Below are 19872 nucleotides of genomic sequence, written 5' to 3' on the forward strand. Positions count from 1 at the left end.
GCTCACAAATACAGGAATCTGCAGACGATAAACCTCCACACCTTCCCCGAGTATCCGGAATGACAGCTCTCTTAACAATAACAGTACTAAGATTGGTCAGACACTCCCCTGATTGGCATTGCATTCCTCCTGACTCCACTCCATCAGCACTGCCATCAGCTCCCGTTTCCTCAATCGGTCCCCCATCACAGACACTGGATATCCCCGAACTGACCAGGATGGTGAACACTCTAAAAGAGAATATGAAAATGAACATAGCAGGCCCGTCCATTGTCACAACAAGTCCTGAAAAATTTCTCTCAGTTCAGGTATCTCACTACGACCTTTTCAATCCTCCCGGAACAAGCTCCTGAGCGACAGGTCCACACTACCAGCCTTGTCTCTGACTTGTTTCTCCACCGGTTGATTGACCTTTTTGCAGTGAGTGGAATGGACCCAGGTATCTCTCTCGGCCACCTTCAAAGATGTAGTACTTGTCAGCAGCACCTGGTATGGACCTTCCCACCGATCAGTCAAGCAACCTGAACGCAAGAAATTTCTGATCATAGCATATTCTCCTGGTTCAACATCATGACAGTTCGTTTCAGGCATATCATTAGACAACAATTTCAGTTTCTGCTGCTGTTGCTTTAACTGCTTACTCATTGATATAAGATACTTTACAGTTACCTCGTTGTTACACTTCAAGTCTTCCTGTGGACTTATAATCAAATAAGGTTGTCTACCGAACAATATTTCAAATGGGGACAGATTTAGAGGGGGTCTAGGAGTGGTCCTTATGCTATGTAGGACCAAAGGTAACGCTTCTGGCCATCCCAGTCCAGTCTCTGCCATAATTTTACTTAACTTATTTTTAATAGTCCCGTTCATCCTCTCTACCTTGGCACTGGATTGCGGTCGGTAGGGGGTATGAAGTCGGCTATTAACATCCATCAGCTTACACATATTTTGAAAAACATCACCTGTGAAATGAGTACCCCTATCACTCTCGATGATTTTAGGGATACCGTACCTGCATACAAATTCCTGGACTATTTTCTTGGCAGTAAACGCAGCAGTATTAGTGGCCGCTGGGTAGGCCTCAACCCAGTTAGAAAATACATCGGTGCACACTAATACATACTTAAGGGTCCTGCAGGGTGGTAATTGGATGAAATCAATTTGTATCACCTGGAAAGGTCCATCAGTCGGTGGAATGCGGGACGGTTCGGTAGGGATCGCTTTCCCTATGTTCTTCCTCAAGCAGGTCAGACAGGACATTGCTATCTTTTCTGCTTGTGAAGAAAAACCTGGTGCGCACCAGTATGCCCTCACCAACTTGCACATACCTTGTTTTCCCAGATGAGTCAGACCGTGTGCTGCCTCAGCCAGGCTGGGGTAATAAGCCTTGGGGCTACTGGTTTACCTTGTCCGTCCCTCCAGAGCCCGGAGGACTCTTGCCCACGTCCCTTGGACTTCCAAATGGATTTTTCCTGAATTGAACACAAATTTTGCATCTCAATTAATTTCAGCATATCAATTGTTTGGAAAGACATAATTTTTTCAGTTGGAGAAAACATTTTCAACCCTGCTGCCCATTTTGCAGCCTCATCAGCCCTGTTGTTGCCCAGTGACACCGGGTCATCCTCACATGTATGGGCTTTACACTTAATTACTTCCACTGTTTTGGGCAGTTGGATTGCTTCTAAAAGATGTTTTATGTGTCAGGAGTGTGCAACTGCTGTGCCTGCTGCTGTCATAAAATTTCTGAGACGCCATAGAGCCCCAAAATCGTGCACCACCCCGAACGCATACCTCGAGTCACTGTAAATGTTAACAGATTTGCCTGCTGCCAGTTCACACGCTCTAGTTAGTGCTACTAACTCTGCCACCTGGGCTGAGTGAGGATGACCAAGAGGTTTAGCTTCTATGATGTCTGTGTCATTTACAACAGCATAACCTGTACATAATTCACCTGTGTCTGTTTGTCTATGACAACTCCCATCCGTATAAAAAGTCACATCCACATTCTCTAAAGGTGTGTCATGTATGTTAGGTCTAGCAGTAAAGGTCTGATTCAGATATATCATACAATCGTGCGTATCATTATGTCTGCTGAACTCACCTCCCGCCAGCAACTTGTCTCCCTCCACCCTTTGTACATCATGTTGTACATATGGTAAATACGTTGCTGGATTCAGAGTTCTGCAACGTTTAACAGTGATGTTTGCGGGTGCGATTAGGGCTAGTTCCCATTTAGTGAACCTAGCTGAAGAGACGTGTCTGGTTTGAGCTGAGTTCAACAGAGCAGATACAGCATGGGGAGTGTAGACAATCATCATGGCCCAGTACTACGTCCTCACTTTTACTCACCAATAGAGTGGTAGCTGCTACACTTCTCAAACAAGTGGGGAGTGATCTTGCTACCGTGTCCAATTGGGCACTGTAGTATGCTACGGGCCTACTGGCATCACCATGTTTTTGTGTAAGGACACCTGCAGCACAACCATCGGCTTCCGTACAATACAAATCAAAAGGTTTTTCATAATCAGGTATTCCCAATGCAGGAGCTTTTGACAGGCTATCCTTAAGATTAAGGAAAGCCTGCTCTGATTCCTCGGTGTGTATGACACGATCGGGCTTTGAGGAAGAGACTAATTCCTGTAAAACAAGGCCAAAATAGAAAAACTTGGGATCCACATCCTACAATTTCCACACATTCCCAAGAAGGTACGAATTTGCTGTTGATTCTGCGGCAGTGTCATGTTTTGTATGGCCTGGATTCTATCATTTGTAAGACGTCGTAACCCCTGGGTTAGGCAGTGTCCCAAATATTTTACTCTGGATTGGCACGGCTGTAGCTTGTCCTTAGCCACCTTGTGTCCTGTATGCGAGAGATGAAGTAACAAAAGTTTAGTATCATTCAAACATGACATAAACGAGTCAGAACATAGCAATAAATCGTCCACATATTGAATTAGAACAGATCCATTGGCAGGTTGAAAAGATTGTAAACAGTCGTGCAATGCCTGGGAGAAGATACTGGGGCTGTCTATGAAACCTTGGGGTAATCGTGTCCATGTATATTGCACACCTCTGTATGTAAATGCGAATAGGTACTGACAGTCAGGGTGGAGAGGCACAGAGAAGAAAGCAGAACAGAGGTCAATGACAGTGAAATGGGTTGCATTTAGGGGGGTTTGCATCAGGGTGACAACTGGATTTCGCACTACAGGGAATTGGCTCTCTACTACCTTATTAACACCTCTAAGGTTGTACCAGCCTATAACCCCTCCCACCACTCTTCTTTACTGGAAAAATGGGACTATTGGCTACATTAGCTGTACAAGCTAAAATTCCCTGTTGCAATAATCGCTCAATTATTGGAAACACCCCTAATTCTACCTCCTGTTTTAGTGGGTACTAGGGAATTTTTGGAGCTTGCTTACCGCTTTTTAAGTTTACCATTACAGGGCTTACATTTGCCATTAATCCAGTGTCCTGTCCATTCTTAGTCCATAGAGAATTTGGAATTTGGGACAACATTTCATCTACCTGTGATGGATTTTCTTTTAAAACTGTAGAGCGATACATTATCCTTTGAGGAGTATCTAACATATCCCGCACCTTGTATACCATTCTCTCTGGGATATCTAAAAATACACCATCAGGGGTGCAATATATAACACATCCCATTTTACATAACAAGTCTCTTCCCAGCAGGTTAGTAGGAGTCGCAGCAGCCAGAAGAAAAGAATGCCTGGTATGCAACGGCCCAATAGTAACCTCTGTGGACTTTGTTATAGGATAATGTTCCACTTTACCTGTTACACCCATTGTTGGTACTGTCTCGTTGGTCACCTGTAAATTAACGGGAGATTTCATCACTGACCTGGTCGCCCCTGTGTCTACAAGAAAAGGATATTCAGTACCAGCTACATCAACCATCATGACCGGTTCTTCCCTAGTACTTCCCGTTAACCTGACTATCTGTAGACGACAGGTATGACCTGACCCCTAGCATTGGCTACCATTCTCCAATAAAGCATTTACGGCCACAATTGGAGCTGGTGCCTGTTGAACGTTTGCTGGTCTCTGTGCATATCCCTTATGGGGATATCCAGGTCTTCCCTGATTTGGGGTTCCTACTCGTTTTACTGTACAATTTCTACTTAAGCGTCCTGTTTGTTTTCAATTAAAACATGTCCGTGGATCAGGTGAAAACATGTGTTGTTGTGAGGTTTGAGCAGAGGGTAAAGGTGGTGGATATGGGTAAGGATAGGGAGGGTAAAGGTATTGTGGGGGATATGAGTATGAGACCTGTGGTTGTATTGGGTTAGTGGAGTAGAGCTGTGTTTGTTGTTGTGTGGGGTTAGTGAGGGCAGGTGTAAGTGTGTGTGCAGGTGCGAGTGTGTCTGTTGGCTGTGATGTTACAGTCATTCCTTCCAGAGCTTGGATACTGACAGCCATTAGTTTTTCGCTCTGGATCTCCCTCTTTTTTTAGATGTTTTTATCATGTTCAATGACAGACTCTATGAGGTTATCTATTGTGAGTCCCCTCCAGCCTGGCTGTGAGGTCTGAACCCGAGTCTTTAAGTTCTCCTTCAGACCATCCATGAGTACCGTGACTATCACCCTGTGGTGAGTGCTATCTTTAATATCTTCTATCCCAGTGTACTGGGTGATAGCCTGCAGAGCCCGGTCGCAATAATCTTCTGCAGTTTCACTCTCCTTTTGCTTGATTGTGAAAATTTTGTTCCAGTTAACTACTACTGGAAAATATATACCCAATTGAGTCACAATGCGGGAAATGTTACCTTGGTTTACTTGGTCTGTTAAAGGAACGTCACCATCCAATACACAATCCGTGATAAATGTTGTCACGTCGGTATTGCGTGGCAGACAGGCCCTTAACACCACACGCCAATCTTTATTAGTTGGCTCATGAGAACTACCCAAATTTCTCAAAAATCTTTGACATTTGGCTAGTTCCTTTTTGGGATCGGGGAAATCATTTATGATGGAATTTAGGGGGTCATTCAGACCCACTCGCGAGTGGCAGTACGCTCGCAAGGGGGTCGATGTTCCCCACTGCGCATGCGCACGACGGAGGGAGCTCCGTCTTACGCATGCGCGAGACCCGACGAGTGAAGGACTTTCCTTCGCTCGGAGTGTCTCATCAAAGGGGGCGTGCTGTCGATGGTGACTGACAGCACGCCCCCTTTGGTGGGGGTGCCGGGTGCGTTCCTGCCAGACGGAGGCGTTCCCAAGTGAACGCCTACCGTCTGAAGCCAGGCCCACTGACATCACTAGTGATGTCAGTGGGAGTGATTTTGCTCTGATAGAACCAAAATCACTCCTGGCCTTGCGGTTGAGAAACCCAATCGCAGGCTTTTACTCGCAGTTCCGATGGTCGCGATGGTCAAGACCTTCGCGACCATCTTGTTGCACGCTCCTATATGCTGTGGGTGGTGACCCACAGCTATACGAGCGTCCAGGAGGACGCTCCATATTAATGGAGGTGGGCCCTGATTCAGAGCGAGCGCTCTGGTCAGAGCGTCCGGCTCTGAATCAGGGCCTTAGTTCTGCTCTTGTCCATGGACAATGCATTACTACTTCCCTCGTGGGCACTACACCGTTTGCATCTTCATTTCCATTCGGAACAGTTATCGTCCAAATGGGATGCAGACCGGTAGCATTGCTACCTCTGACCTGGTTACCTGGCTGGGTGTTTAATCTGCTGCTGCTACGTATGGTATTAACAACTTCCTCTACGGGTGCAGAGTGTGTTAACACTTCCCCTGCTGATACCGATGGAGATGGCGGCACCACCCATGATTGTGGTGATGCAGCATCTATCATTTGCACAGCATGGGAAATGGCAGACATTACAATAGGCTCATCATCCACATCATAAACATTTTCTTTATGGTTACTTAAGAGGGGGTACAAATTGCTTGTTACATTTTTATGGGTATTTTTGGTAACTGAACTTGCACCTCCATCCACATAAGGTGGGGGAGGTGAGCGTGAACTGCTGGCAATACTCTCCACAACGCTACATTGCCGCACATGCGCGTCATTTTGCGGCTCGCCCGCATTGCAATTCAGCGTTGCAAATGCATTTTCTGGCACTGCGCTCGCAACGCTAGTTTGCATTGCTTGCACATTTTTAAGCCACGTATCCCCTTCATGCTGCCACAATTTTAAACATTCACAATATTTGATCTTTTTCTCTCGGGAGCGCATCAGACTGATGTGATCCCGGACATTATCTAATACATCCTTATCAAAACTACCAATTCTGGGAAACGGTCTAACACTCTTCATCGTCATTTTAAACCATACATCACAATACCTTATTGCATAAGTACCGTACTTCGTATGCATAATACGACAGCCCTATCCGATCGGCGCCTCCATTAGCAGCACATCATTGTCTAACATCTTTACTGTTTGCATGGCTCCCATTCTGAGACAAAATCCTACGCTTTTCAATAAAGATTTAAACTGGTGAAAGACAATCAAGATACTTTCACTTACCTGTGGACGATTTAAGTCGGCGGCCCCACACACCTGGATAAGATTTGAAAAAGGCAACTTCCAGACCCGGATAAGATTTAGTAAGGCAACTTCCACACCTATGGAAGTTTATATGTCGGCCACTTCCACGCACCTCTCTACAATAAAGTCAACATGTACACCCTCTACTGTGTATAGAACGGTAAAGCTACTTACCGAGCAGCTAGACTAACCCTTGCACCTAGCCCTTAAGGATCATACAATACCCTTAACTTTGTCCAACAAATATTCACTGTTACACACTTTTTTCCTGCGCAGAAAAATAAACGTTAACCCAGATATTGATAACAATTGAAAAAGGTAACCCTCAACGGCTTTGTTAAAACATGTGGCAGCAGAACCGGAAGTGCGTATACGCTATTGTGTGACCAGCCGCATACACAATAATGCGACTACCACACAACCGTATAAAGACTTTTTAGCTGCGTACGCAAAAGTGCATTTTTACTGTACGCAAAACTGCGACTCAACCGCGTACTCAATACTGCGGCACCCCTTTTAAACGTTAGGTTCTATCAACAAAGGAAAACAGACTTTTTCCTTTCTTGTCCCTGGATTCTAGTTAGCTTCCTTTGCTCACACGAAAACGGATAGCGATCTCTCAGCACAAAGCAGTTACAGGAAAACCTTGCATGTGGCTTGCTGAGATATCGATAGCCGTATGTGCCGTGTGAGTAGGTAAGTGACCTCACTACTACGAGCCCCCAACTAACGATACTGGATCAGAACCTCTATATACCCCTGCCTATACCTTCTAAAATCCTACCTATAAACCTCTAAGAATGACGCTAATTTGCGTACGCAGTCATACAGTAAATAGAGACTCCAGACTTAGAACATGTGGTTCCAAAGCACAAAGTATTATTCAAGTAAAAGTACAGTCAGTTACACACTATTGATTCAGACACAATTAGACGCAAAGGAATTATACAGACCCCAAGTACAGTATACATACGCAGCGCTTCCGGACCAGATGATAGGTATCAGCAAGAAACCCCTCGTCATTCAGCATTCAGCACGAAGACTAAGATCCAGTGTTTGAGCACACATATTTATACCCCCCCAGAATAGACCGGACAATAGAGAAGTTTGTTGCTGATGTCATTGGTTCCCAGGGAGGAAACATTTGTTACAGTTTAACAGGCTGGTTCAAATAGACTCACCCAGCCTCTAACAACTGGGGGTCTCTGCCCTCCCGCCCCCATGCTACAACCTAACAGTTGTTCATAAAATATACATTTTGTTGCTTGTAGTCTCTGCGGTCCATAAGTTGAGGATGCATGATGCGATCTCCACACCGATAGTACCGGAATTCTGTTGAAAGAGTACGCATCAGTACGAAACCAAACACGGCTCTCTTAGCATGTATAAAACTTTAGTTATCAAATATCTTTATTTCACGGCGTTTATACTAACTGAACCAATTTAAATCTTATACTTTAAAGCTTATTAAACCTTATGTGTGAATATGTAATGTGTGAGTATTCGGGGTTTGATATAAGGACGCTAGTTAACTTGGGGCAGATGCGTGCGCATAAAGCTAATAAAACAGCGGTTTCATACAAAGTCCTATGCATTCGCTAATATGCGACTAGTTAACAGCGCAATTGTGCGTATTAATGTGTGCATGAGAAATGGTGAAAAGATGCAATCGCATGTTGCTAATAGTAATATCGCCACATGTACTAAAGTGTGTTTATCTAAAATGGCGCTTAGGCGGCCATTCGCAAAATGGGGTCTTGCAATCTCATTTCCTAAAATGGCGTCTTGCGGCCAGTCGCAAGATGGTGTCGCTGCAATTCAATTTTAAACTGATCTTGTCTCAGCCAATTATCCAGCTTCGACACCTTGTTCTGTATCCATTAGTGTTAGTGTGCCCTTGTTCTGTATCCATTAGTGTTAGGGTGCCCTTGTTCTGTATCCGTTAGTGTTGTGTGACATTGTTCTGTATCCATTAGTGTTAGTGTGCCCTTGTTCTGTATCCATTAGTGTTAGTGTGCCCTTGTTCTGTATCCATTAGTGTTAGTGTGCCCCTGTTCTGTATCCATTAGTGTTAGTGTGCCCTTGTTCTGTATCCATTAGTGTTAGTGTGCCCTTGTTCTGTATCCATTAGTGTTAGTGTGCCCTTGTTCTGTATCCATTAGTGTTAGTGTGCCCTTGTTCTGTATCCATTAGTGTTAGTGTGTCCCTGTTCTGTATCCATTAGTGTTAGTGTGCCCTTGTTCTGTATCCATTAGTGTTAGTGTGCCCTTGTTCTGTATCCATTAGTGTTAGTGTGCCCTTGTTCTGTATCCATTAGTGTTAGTGTGCCCTTGTTCTGTATCCATTAGTGTTAGGGTGCCCCTGTTCTGTATCCATTAGTGTTAGTGTGCCCTTGTTCTGTATCCATTAGTGTTAGTGTGCCCTTGTTCTGTATCCATTAGTGTTAGGGTGCCCCTGTTCTGTATCCATTAGTGTTAGTGTGCCCTTGTTCTGTATCCATTAGTGTTAAGGTGCCCCTGTTCTGTATCCATTAGTGTTAGTGTGCCCTTGTTCTGTATCCATTAGTGTTAGTGTGCCCTTGTTCTGTATCCATTAGTGTTAGGGTGCCCCTGTTCTGTATCCATTAGTGTTAAGGTGCCCCTGTTCTGTATCCATTAGTGTTAGTGTGCCCTTGTTCTGTATCCATTAGTGTTAGGGTGCCCCTGTTCTGTATCCATTAGTGTTAGGGTGCCCCTGTTCTGTATCCATTAGTGTTAGGGTGCCCTTGTTCTGTATCCATTAGTGTTAGTGTGCCCTTGTTCTGTATCCATTAGTGTTAAGGTGCCCCTGTTCTGTATCCATTAGTGTTAGTGTGCCCTTGTTCTGTATCCATTAGTGTTAGGGTGCCCCTGTTCTGTATCCATTAGTGTTAGTGTGCCCTTGTTCTGTATCCATTAGTGTTAGGGTGCCCCTGTTCTGTATCCATTAGTGTTAGTGTGCCCTTGTTCTGTATCCATTAGTGTTAGTGTGCCCTTGTTCTGTATCCATTAGTGTTAGGGTGCCCCTGTTCTGTATCCATTAGTGTTAGTGTGCCCCTGTTCTGTATCCATTAGTGTTAGTGTGCCCTTGTTCTGTATCCATTAGTGTTAGTGTGCCCCTGTTCTGTATCCATTAGTGTTAGTGTGCCCTTGTTCTGTATCCATTAGTGTTAGGGTGCCCCTGTTCTGTATCCATTAGTGTTAGGGCAGGGCCGAAACTAGGATTTTTGTCAACAGGGGCAAGACAGTAATATGGCGCCCCCAAACCTCCCCCCTCCCCATCATAAGATGGCCTTTTCTGACATAAATTTAATGTACATCCCTTAAAAATATTAATTACATTTTCTTAAATAGAACCATCAAATGTCCAAATTATTTTATTAAAATTACAAATTTCGACAGAACAAATTGGTTGTAATGTAAAACACACAAAAACACCAAAATAATTCAAAACTGTACTTTGCGAGCTTTTTTTGCAGCAAAGATTTTTATAATATCTTCATAGCTAAGATTGGAGGCTCTCTTGTGTTCAATTGAAATTATACTGAGGTTTGTTAACCTTTCTTGACCCATGGTACTTCTTAGGTAGGTTTTAATAAGTTTTAATTTACTAAAACTCCTTTCCCCTGAGGCGACAGAGACTGGAAGTGTTAGAAAGATTCTAAGTGCTGTAGTGACATTAGGATATGCCTCTTCAAGCCTATGTTTATAAATAAGTGTCAAGATGGTCGCTGGAGGAGATGATTTCATTTTTTCATCGACTTCCAATGCATGAAATTTAAAACTCTCGATTTCATGGAGGAATTCTTCTTCATTTATATCTTCCTTGTACATTTGTGCCAGTTTCTTTGCTCGTGTTTTCAGATGATTTGTTTCTGTTTTCTGTATTTCCATTCCATGTAGGAATCCAAATTTGTCATTGTTTTTTTCTAGTGCTAGGAATCTCTTATTAAGTTCACCTATTATTCGATCAATAATTTCCAGTAGTGAGATCCTAAACAATTTTTCCTGTGAGATGTTAGATGCATCACCACCAGCAGTTTCACTTTCATCAAACATCCTCTTTTTCTTTCTTCTTCTAGTTTCTTTAAAATCAGTTGTAAGATTGTTAGTGTGTGCTATTTCTTTAGCCTCGGTTATTGCTTCAGACAGCGCACTATCTCTCACTGACTGAATCAGATTGATCAGCCCACGTATATTTCTTACTGCCTTGTCAACTGTTACATCATCTCTCTGTAGATACTGACTGACACGGTCGATCTTTCTTAGGATTCCATACCAAAAACACGTGACGACTATAAATTCAAACTTGCTTATGTGTTTCAACAGAGAGTTTGCCTCTGACTTAGTTTCTACAGAAGACAGAGGGCCGGTCCCCAATTCTTCCAGGGCCTTCACAACTTAATCTAAATGTTTGTACACTGCCTCGACGGCTTCTATCTTCGCTGACCATCTCGTCTTACTTTGTGATTTTAGTGAGGTTGGGACATGTTTCTTCAAAATTTCCCATCTTGAAGTTGATGCTGCAAAGTAGAGATAGAGAGAGTGAAGTGTCCCAAAGAAGGTCTGTGCTTCAGGAGATACATCAGCAGCATGTACACCTGCTAAATTTAGTGAGTGTGCAGCACAAGGCACAAAATATGCCAATTCGTTTTCTTGGAGTATTCTTCTCTGGACGCCTTTATAAACTCCAGCCATGTTCGCTCCATTATCATATGACTGACCTCTGCAATACTTCATGTCTAAACCATCAGCTTGTACTTTCTTGAGGATTTCTTCACTCAGACCAAGGCCTGTCTTGTCAGAAACTACAAAAAAGTCAATAAAACTTTCTAAAATTTCTGGGCCATTTTCACTTACTTTAACATATCTTATTACTTCCGTCATTTGTTCAAGTTTACTCACATCTGGAGTGCAATCAAACATGAGTGCAAAATATCTAGCTTCTTTTATATCATTCAGTATATCTTGTCTTACTTTTCCTGCAATTATTTCTAGGAATTCGTCCTGAATCACTGAAGAAAAGTAGCTTACTTTCTTGTGTCGTTCTAAGTGTTCGCGCAAAGGAGCGTGATAGTGCGATATAAGGTCTATGGTGTTTAGAAATTTGCCACTTTTGGGGTTCCCAAACTCACAGCTTTCTTGAGATCCTCTCAAGGGACTCCTCTGCTTGGCCAAGAACATAATAGCGTCAATAATACAATGCAAGACTGCTCGCCAATGTTTTTCTTCCTTAGCTATCTGGTGTTGAAGTTCTCTGTCTATACCACCGATTCCGAGGGAGGCTTCAAGAGTTTTCCAATTACAAAAACATGATTTGTGATGTAGTGAGTTCTCGTGGTCTGGGATTTTGTTACTGAGCTTTCTCCACTGTGTTAAACCTTCCTCTTTAGCTAAATAGGACAATTTTTTCTCCGATGCAGAATGTGAAAATAGCCTACATGGAATGCAGAACAAAGCATTTTTTGTTTGGTTATAGCCTAGCCATGATCTGTTTACTTTTTGCCCATTTGGAAGTTGTTTAAAAAAACAATCCTTTGTGAGATATCTTCCGTCTCTCATGCTTCCACTAAGATCAGGATCATGTTGGGTCTCTGTTCTCATTCTAGTGATGAAACATCTCTCAGGATCGGAAATTGTACTTGGCCACGTAGCTGGGTCAGTGAAATCAAAAGCGAATTCCCTGCAACTAACTCCTTGTGAGCCTGCTGAGGTTCCAGGAATGGAGTCCTGGTTGTGAATGTCTGTAAAGCTGCTTGAAGTATCTGCCTGTGGGTCCCTGACCTCCTCTTGTGTTGTGCTCTTTTCCATTTCACCTTAAAAAAAAGTTTAATCATCCTATAACACATCTTTCATTTTTCATGTAGGCTAAACAAAACATTCCATTTTAAAAACTTTGCATTGAACTTAAAACTAAACTTTAAGGTATGAAAATTGCTATACCAAATAACAACCACGTTTTTGTTAAAAATACATACAGGATGGCCTTGGGAAGAAGGTGACGCAGTAAGCGGTCGTCCGACTAATATAATGAAACACCAAAACTGCTTAAACTTCACCTGAAGTTCAAGTAAAAGCATTTTAATTTAGTGTTATAATACTCAAATATTTTTAACGCACCTGTCTTGGACTTTTTGTCGCTTAGCCATGACGACATCAAGGATGATGAATGTTGTGCTGCTTGTTCTCTATCCCTCGCCTTCTTCCTGTATTCAGCTCCCGATGGTTTCTTCAACATCTTTGCAACCTTTTTTAACTTTCCGCACCAAAAAAAAATGTACTCTGAATTTGAAGCCGAAACTGAGCATTTATTACAGCATATTGCAAATATATTTGCTACTGCATCCTGGCACCCAATGTAACTTCGATATTTGGAAATCCTGAAACAGACGGCACTTGTACAAATAAAAGAAACATGAGGCAGGATCAAGTGGGTTCATTTTACCCGGCCCATGTTTTTTATATATTTACGAATGCCGCCCTGTTTAAGGATTTTATTATGTCCTGAGTGTCACTATATAGGAAGACAGCGGGACATTTATGTGTGTATATATATATATATGTGTGTGTGTATATATACATATACACATATATACAGTGTATATATATATACACTGTATATACTGTATATAGATATAGATTTATAAATATATGTAGCTAGATAGATATAAGCTTACAAGCTTCTGGCTGGCTTGGTTTTTTTTTTTTTCATTCCATGCCTATATTTAGGCAAATGTAATCTGTGGTGTTTCAAATGTGTGTATATATATATATATATATATATATATATATATATATAACTAGAATCACCTCACCGGGTGCCATCCATAGTAAATTGAATACAAAACAGGCAGAATGGCGGTACTCGTGGTTTTGACAAAAGAAGGACAGTAGTCCAATATGCTATTTCCGACGAATTTGCAATAACCGAAACGTTGATATAGCATATTGGGCTACTGTCCTTCTTTTGTCAAAACTGTGAGTGCCACCATTCTGCCTGTTTTGTGTGTGTATGTATATATTATATATATATAATCTATATAATCTTGAAATTTCAGTTTATTATACTTGTTTCTATATATATATATAGTAATCAGAGGGGTCCGCCACTCTCATAAACACAATGACTGGCCCGGTGCCTTCACAATCTGATCACGCATACATACAAGTCCAGAAGTGCTGCACTCACAGCAATTGTAATAGAATAATTAGCACATACACAGGGTGTATTTCAACGTTTAAATCTACTGATTTTCTTCAGTATAGATTGAAACGTGTGTATATACAGTGTATATATATATATATATATATATATATATATATATAGAGCTTTATATATGTACATGTACATCCTAATATATATCAACAGTGTATATATATATATATATATATATATATATATATATAGTTTATGTATCTATCTACCTCTCCCTGTATATATCTATATACATATCTCTCTCTATATATATATATATTGTTCTGTATCCATTAGTGTTAGGGTGCCCTTGTTCTGTGTCCATTAGTGTTAGTGTGCCCCTGTTCTGTATCCATTAGTGTTAGGGTGCCCTTGTTCTGTGTCCATTAGTGTTAGTGTGCCCCTGTTCTGTATCCATTAGTGTTAGTGTGCCCTTGTTCTGTATCCATTAGTGTTAGGGTGCCCTTGTTCTGTATCCATTAGTGTTAGGGTGCCCTTGTTCTGTATTCATTAGTGTTAGGGTGCCCTTGTTCTGTATCCATTAGTGTTAGGGTGCCCTTGTTCTGTGTCCATTAGTGTTAGTGTGCCCCTGTTCTGTATCCATTAGTGTTAGTGTGCCCTTGTTCTGTATCCATTAGTGTTAGGGTGCCCTTGTTCTGTATCCATTAGTGTTAGCGTGCCCTTGTTCTGTATCCATTAGTGTTAGTGTGCCCTTGTTCTGTATCCATTAGTGTTAGGGTGCCCTTGTTCTGTGTCCATTAGTGTTAGTGTGCCCCTGTTCTGTATCCATTAGTGTTAGTGTGCCCCTGTTCTGTATCCATTAGTGTTAGGGTGCCCCTGTTCTGTATCCATTAGTGTTAGTGTGCCCCTGTTCTGTATCCATTAGTGTTAGTGTGCCCCTGTTCTGTATCCATTAGTGTTAGGGTGCCCCTGTTCTGTATCCATTAGTGTTAGTGTGCCCCTGTTCTGTATCCATTAGTGTTAGGGTGCCCCTGTTCTGTATCCATTAGTGTTAGGGTGCCCCTGTTCTGTATCCATTAGTGTTAGGGTGCCCCTGTTCTGTATCCATTAGTGTTAGTGTGCCCCTGTTCTGTATCCATTAGTGTTAGTGTGCCCCTGTTCTGTATCCATTAGTGTTAGTGTGCCCCTGTTCTGTATCCATTAGTGTTAGGGTGCCCCTGTTCTGTATCCATTAGTGTTAGGGTGCCCCTGTTCTGTATCCATTAGTGTTAGTGTGCCCCTGTTCTGTATCCATTAGTGTTAGGGTGCCCCTGTTCTGTATCCATTAGTGTTAGTGTGCTCTTGTTCTGTATCCACTAATGTTGTGTGACATTGTTCTGTATCCACTAGTGTTAGTGCACCATTCTTCTGTATGCACTACTATTAGTGCGCCATTCTTCTGTATGCACTAGTGTCAGTGTGCGCCATTCTGTTTGCACTAGTGTTAGTGTGCGCCATTCTTCTGTATGCACTAGTGTGCGCCATTCTATATGCACTAGTGTTAGTGTGCGCCATTCTTCTGTTTGCACTAGTGTTAGTGCACCATTCCTCTGTATACACTATTGTTAGTGTGCGCCATTCTTCTGTATGCACTACTATTAGTGCGCCATTCCTCTGTATGCACTAGTGTTAGTGTGCGCCATTCTTCTGTATGCGCTACTATTAGTGCGCCATTCCTCTGTATGCACTAGTGTTAGTGTGCGCCATTCTTCTGTATGCACTATTAGTGTGCCATTCCTCTGTATGCACTAGTGGTAGTGTGCGCCATTCTTCTGAATGCACTACTATTAGTGCACCATTCCTCTGTATGCACTAGTGTTAGTGTGTGCCATTCTTCTGTATGCACTACTATTAGTGCGCCATTCCTCTGTATGCACTAGTGGTAGTGTGCGCCATTCTTCTGTATGCACTACTATTAGTGCACCATTCCTCTGTATGCACTAGTGTTAGTGTGCGCCATTCTTCTGTATGCACTACTATTAGTGCGCCATTCCTCTGTATGCACTAGTGTTAGTGTGCGCCATTCTTCTGTATGCACTATTAGTGCGCCATTCCTCTGTATGCACTAGTGTTAGTGTATCTGTGCAAATATTGGCCCGTAATGCGCACACTGGCCCTGACATGACCTGCAGGAAGTGGCTCTGTCAGCATAATATGGGCATGATCTTAGATCACAGCAGTTTATGGATAATTGTGACAAATTAGGGAAACTCCAAAGTGAAGAATAATAGGATGTAAGTACACGCGGGATGTAGTCAGGAAGCCGGCGGTTGAAATGCCGAAGCGCCGGCTTCCCGACAGTGAAAGCCCGGCATGGGACTAATGATAGGCGTCTAAATACCAACGCCTACACATAGATCACTAACACAAATGACCCTTCTTTATTGTTAATAATGGACCAGTTATAAGCTACATTTCTACCGCCAAGCACCATGACACTCTGCCAATAGTATATATTTATGGTGATCTCTCTAGGACCCTGTGCTGTTCTCTGGCACACTGAGGATGAACCTGGACCCGTTCAATGAGTATAATGATGAGGATGTCTGGAAATCTCTTGAGCTTTCTCACCTCAAGCCCTACATAGAGGGACTGCAGGAAAAACTCTTCTACGAAGTGAGCGAAGGAGGAGAAAACCTAAGGTAGGAGAGCGCTCCAGGTTTTCAGTATGTCTTTGTGCCAAGACTTGGAGAGTTATTCAGATATGTAAATCCAGGAGCGAACCTAGGCTGTCTCTCATCTGGGGCCAAATCTAATCTTGGTGCACACACACTTACCTAAGTACATTTGTTCATAGAGGGTACCATATGCCCCCTAGTGGCCACATAATCACCAATTTTTCTTTAAATTGGCTTTAAAAAGCAACAAAATTGCACAGAACATATCTGTTAAAACACTCAAGCCCATCAGACCTCCCACATACCATCAGACACCCCCTCATGCCCCTCACATCTACCCACATGCCATCAGCCCACTCACAGGCCGATTAGATCCTCCTGGCCCACCTGCAACATGCCCATCAGGCCTTGCTATTTGCCCTTAACATGTAATCAGACTTCCCCCACTTGAGGAACAGACCTCCCACATGTCCATCAGACCTCTCCCACATGTCCATCAGACCTCCCCACTTGCCTATTAAAGGCGATCAGACATTTAACAATGATACCAAATCCTGGCGGCGTATGTCGTTTAGTATCACTGTGATACTTACAAATATGCCGCAGGTATTTAACATCACTTACCTGTCTAGCGATATCCCCCTCCTCCGCAGTGTACCCTGCTGTGGTACTGGCACCCTAGCACTGCCGGCGATGGGTTGATGGAAGACTTCGCTGAAGCCATAAAGTCTTTGGTGGGCCCAAGCGGTACAGTCATAAATACTGAACATATGTCATGACCCCTTTTGGAGTCAAAAGGGGTTATGGCTCGTTCTTCAATGGAACCCATTTTAACCTCCCCATTACCCCCCTTTCCCCATAACACATGTGTAAAATCTCCAAAAATGTGTTTATCTTCTGCAGTGTCGGCCAGAGGCAGCTGGTGTGCCTGGCCCGAGCGTTACTGCGGAAATCCAAGATCCTGATTCTGGATGAAGCCACGGCCGCTGTGGACCTGGAAACGGATAATTTAATCCAGAGGACGATCCGCAGCGAGTTTGCAGACTGCACAGTACTGACCATCGCACATCGGCTGCACACCATCATGGACAGCAACAAGTGAGAACGCAGCACCCCACTAATAGCTCCTGACTCAGTCACATGCGCACATGAAGATATTCGCTATTCTAGCGCCATTTGTTATATATCACTACATAGCGCCAGCTTACCATACACTTCTGTGTGAGTAACCATTCATACTGCTTACTACATCATAAACAAATAATTGTGTTTAACACCTGGCCCTTGACGAGATAAGCTGCTTAGCAAACCAAGTGTAGGGATATGGGGCTTACAGACAAAAATATACGCAGTTATTTCTGTGCATGCAATGTGGGGGCAGCGCTTACCACCGATTTGTGCCCAGCGCCACATCAGGCCCATAAGCGCCAAGCAACGTGTCTGCTTTTAACCTAGATGTAATTCGAATTACCATGATCTAACAACATTTTATTTATTTTCAGAGTAATGGTGTTGGACGCCGGCAAAATCATAGAATATGGGAACCCGGATCGCCTTTTGAAGAGCCAGGGACACTTCGCCTCTATGGCCAAGGACGCCGGTATCACCGGCACCAACAGCACCGTGTTGTAAAGCCTCACGGACACAGCCATGGGTGGTAAAACCACAAAACAGGCAACCGGATGACTACAAAGCCAAGAAAACAAAACAAAAAAAACCAGATAGCGAAACATGAGCTTAGCAGACAACACAGTATTTAATTGTAGCATTAAATTGTGATATGAGGTTTCAGTGCCCTTAACATCTCCGTCTGGGCACCTACCACCTGCACATGTAATATTGCTGTCATTTTCAGTTCCTTACTCTCTCTTGGTAATGCCCGGGATGATTGCAGATTATTGTATCCTAAGCTCAACCTGATGAAGGTATGTGCTGAAAAGAAAGCTCTAAAGAAATTAAAATTTAGGACCACAAGTCACAGCCTACCCTGACAGGGCTGCTGTGACTTAAAATTTACAGCTGCTATTCAATATTTCATTTAGTAATACCATTATGGCATGGTCATGCGTTAAAACCAGTCCTCATTTCTGATATAAGAATCATTGGTCGGGTTCCTTCATATACTGTAAATGCAAAAAAAATAAAAATCATCCGTACCCTACATGTAACGTGTGAAAGCTCCGCCTCCCCTGACTGCACATCCCTGAGCATTATAGACCCACTAATTCTCCTGTGTGAGGCTATTGCCCCATCATGTTGCCGTTTAAGGGGCTACAGTATCCACAGCATGTTGCCTAATAACTCATTAGATGGGGTAGATTTTATGAGCGTGTTGTTATATGGCTTTACCCAAAACAGGCTGGTTTAGAAGTTATTTCTAATGCTATGATGTCTGGCAGCTTTGACAAGCCACTGCTGGGTTTTCTATGGAAGCTGCCATTGTGAATGAAACCCAGGGGATCGCAGCATATAGCCACAATTTCTGCTACAGTCCGCAGTAGATACATTCAGAGGACACTTATTATTTGCAGGTATCCCCCCCAAAAATCCTATTTTCGGGGGATATCTTGCAAATATTACTTGATAAATAGGCACCTAAGACAGACAGAAAAGATACCCCCCCTACCCCCCTTCCCCCCCAAAAAAAATCCAACAACAATGATCACCCCACTACTTCTGTGTAATCATGGTCAAACCTCATTAGCACAATTTGAAACAAATCTGGGCCCACGGTTTTCCATTACATACCGACCGCTGCACATTGCCATATCAGGTAGTGTTACCAGCCCGGATTGCTACCTCATTTTTGCCTGCTGGATCAAAACACTGCACCCTACCTATAACGTCCAATATGTAATGACCAGGAGCATTGGGGTAGATGTATGTAGCAGTGAAAAAGCGTGGAGAAGTGGACCAGTGGAGAAGTGGACCAGTGGAGAAGTTGCCCATAGCAACCAATAAGCTTTGAGGTTGCATTTATCAAGTACAAGCTACTGTATAAAATGATAGAAGCGGATTGGTTGCCCTAGGTAACTTCACACTGCTTCATACATCTTCCCCATTGTAATTGGGACACAGGACAGTGTGTTGTCATATGTAATTGTTGTACGGTATGCGTGTATTATGTATTTCAGATATAAATTTCAAGCACTTTTTATTTATTTGTGGTGTCTGTTGGAATCTAAAGATTTATCTGTTTTATAAGAAGAAATGTCTGGGAATGGAACAGTGTAAAACTGTCAGACGGATTCCAGTAACTCCGATATAACAATCATTACTTTGGTGCAGGCAGAGGATCAGCCATTGTTCTGAACCAATACCCGTATAAAAGGGATGTAGATAGGAATAGGAAGCCCGCGGTGGGGGTGGGGGATGGGTTGGTAGGATTAGGGACTCCCGTGGGGATTTAGGGTCAGGCACCCCCCGGGAGGGTTAGGTTTAGGCTAGGGGAAGGGGGGGTTAGGGTCAGGCACCATCAGGGGGAGTTTAGGTTTAGGCG

General features: G+C 43.0%; 1 protein-coding gene across 1 annotated transcript in view; it reads left to right on the forward strand.

The window, feature by feature from the left end:
- The window catches only part of ABCC2 (ATP binding cassette subfamily C member 2), a 157283-nt gene extending 137755 nt beyond the window's left edge, over positions 1–19528 (forward strand). The window contains exons 30-32 of the mRNA XM_088452208.1: positions 16231–16397; positions 17277–17471; positions 17876–19528. Of these exons, the coding sequence (XP_088308334.1) occupies positions 16231–16397; positions 17277–17471; positions 17876–18005 (492 nt within the window). The 3' untranslated portion in view covers positions 18006–19528. The remainder of the gene's footprint in view (positions 1–16230; positions 16398–17276; positions 17472–17875) is intronic.
- The last annotated feature ends 344 nt before the right edge of the window (positions 19529–19872 follow it).

This window comes from Taudactylus pleione, unplaced genomic scaffold (genome assembly GCF_031769625.1).
Source record: "Taudactylus pleione unplaced genomic scaffold, aTauple2 ptg000034l, whole genome shotgun sequence".
NCBI lineage: Eukaryota > Metazoa > Chordata > Amphibia > Anura > Myobatrachidae > Taudactylus > Taudactylus pleione.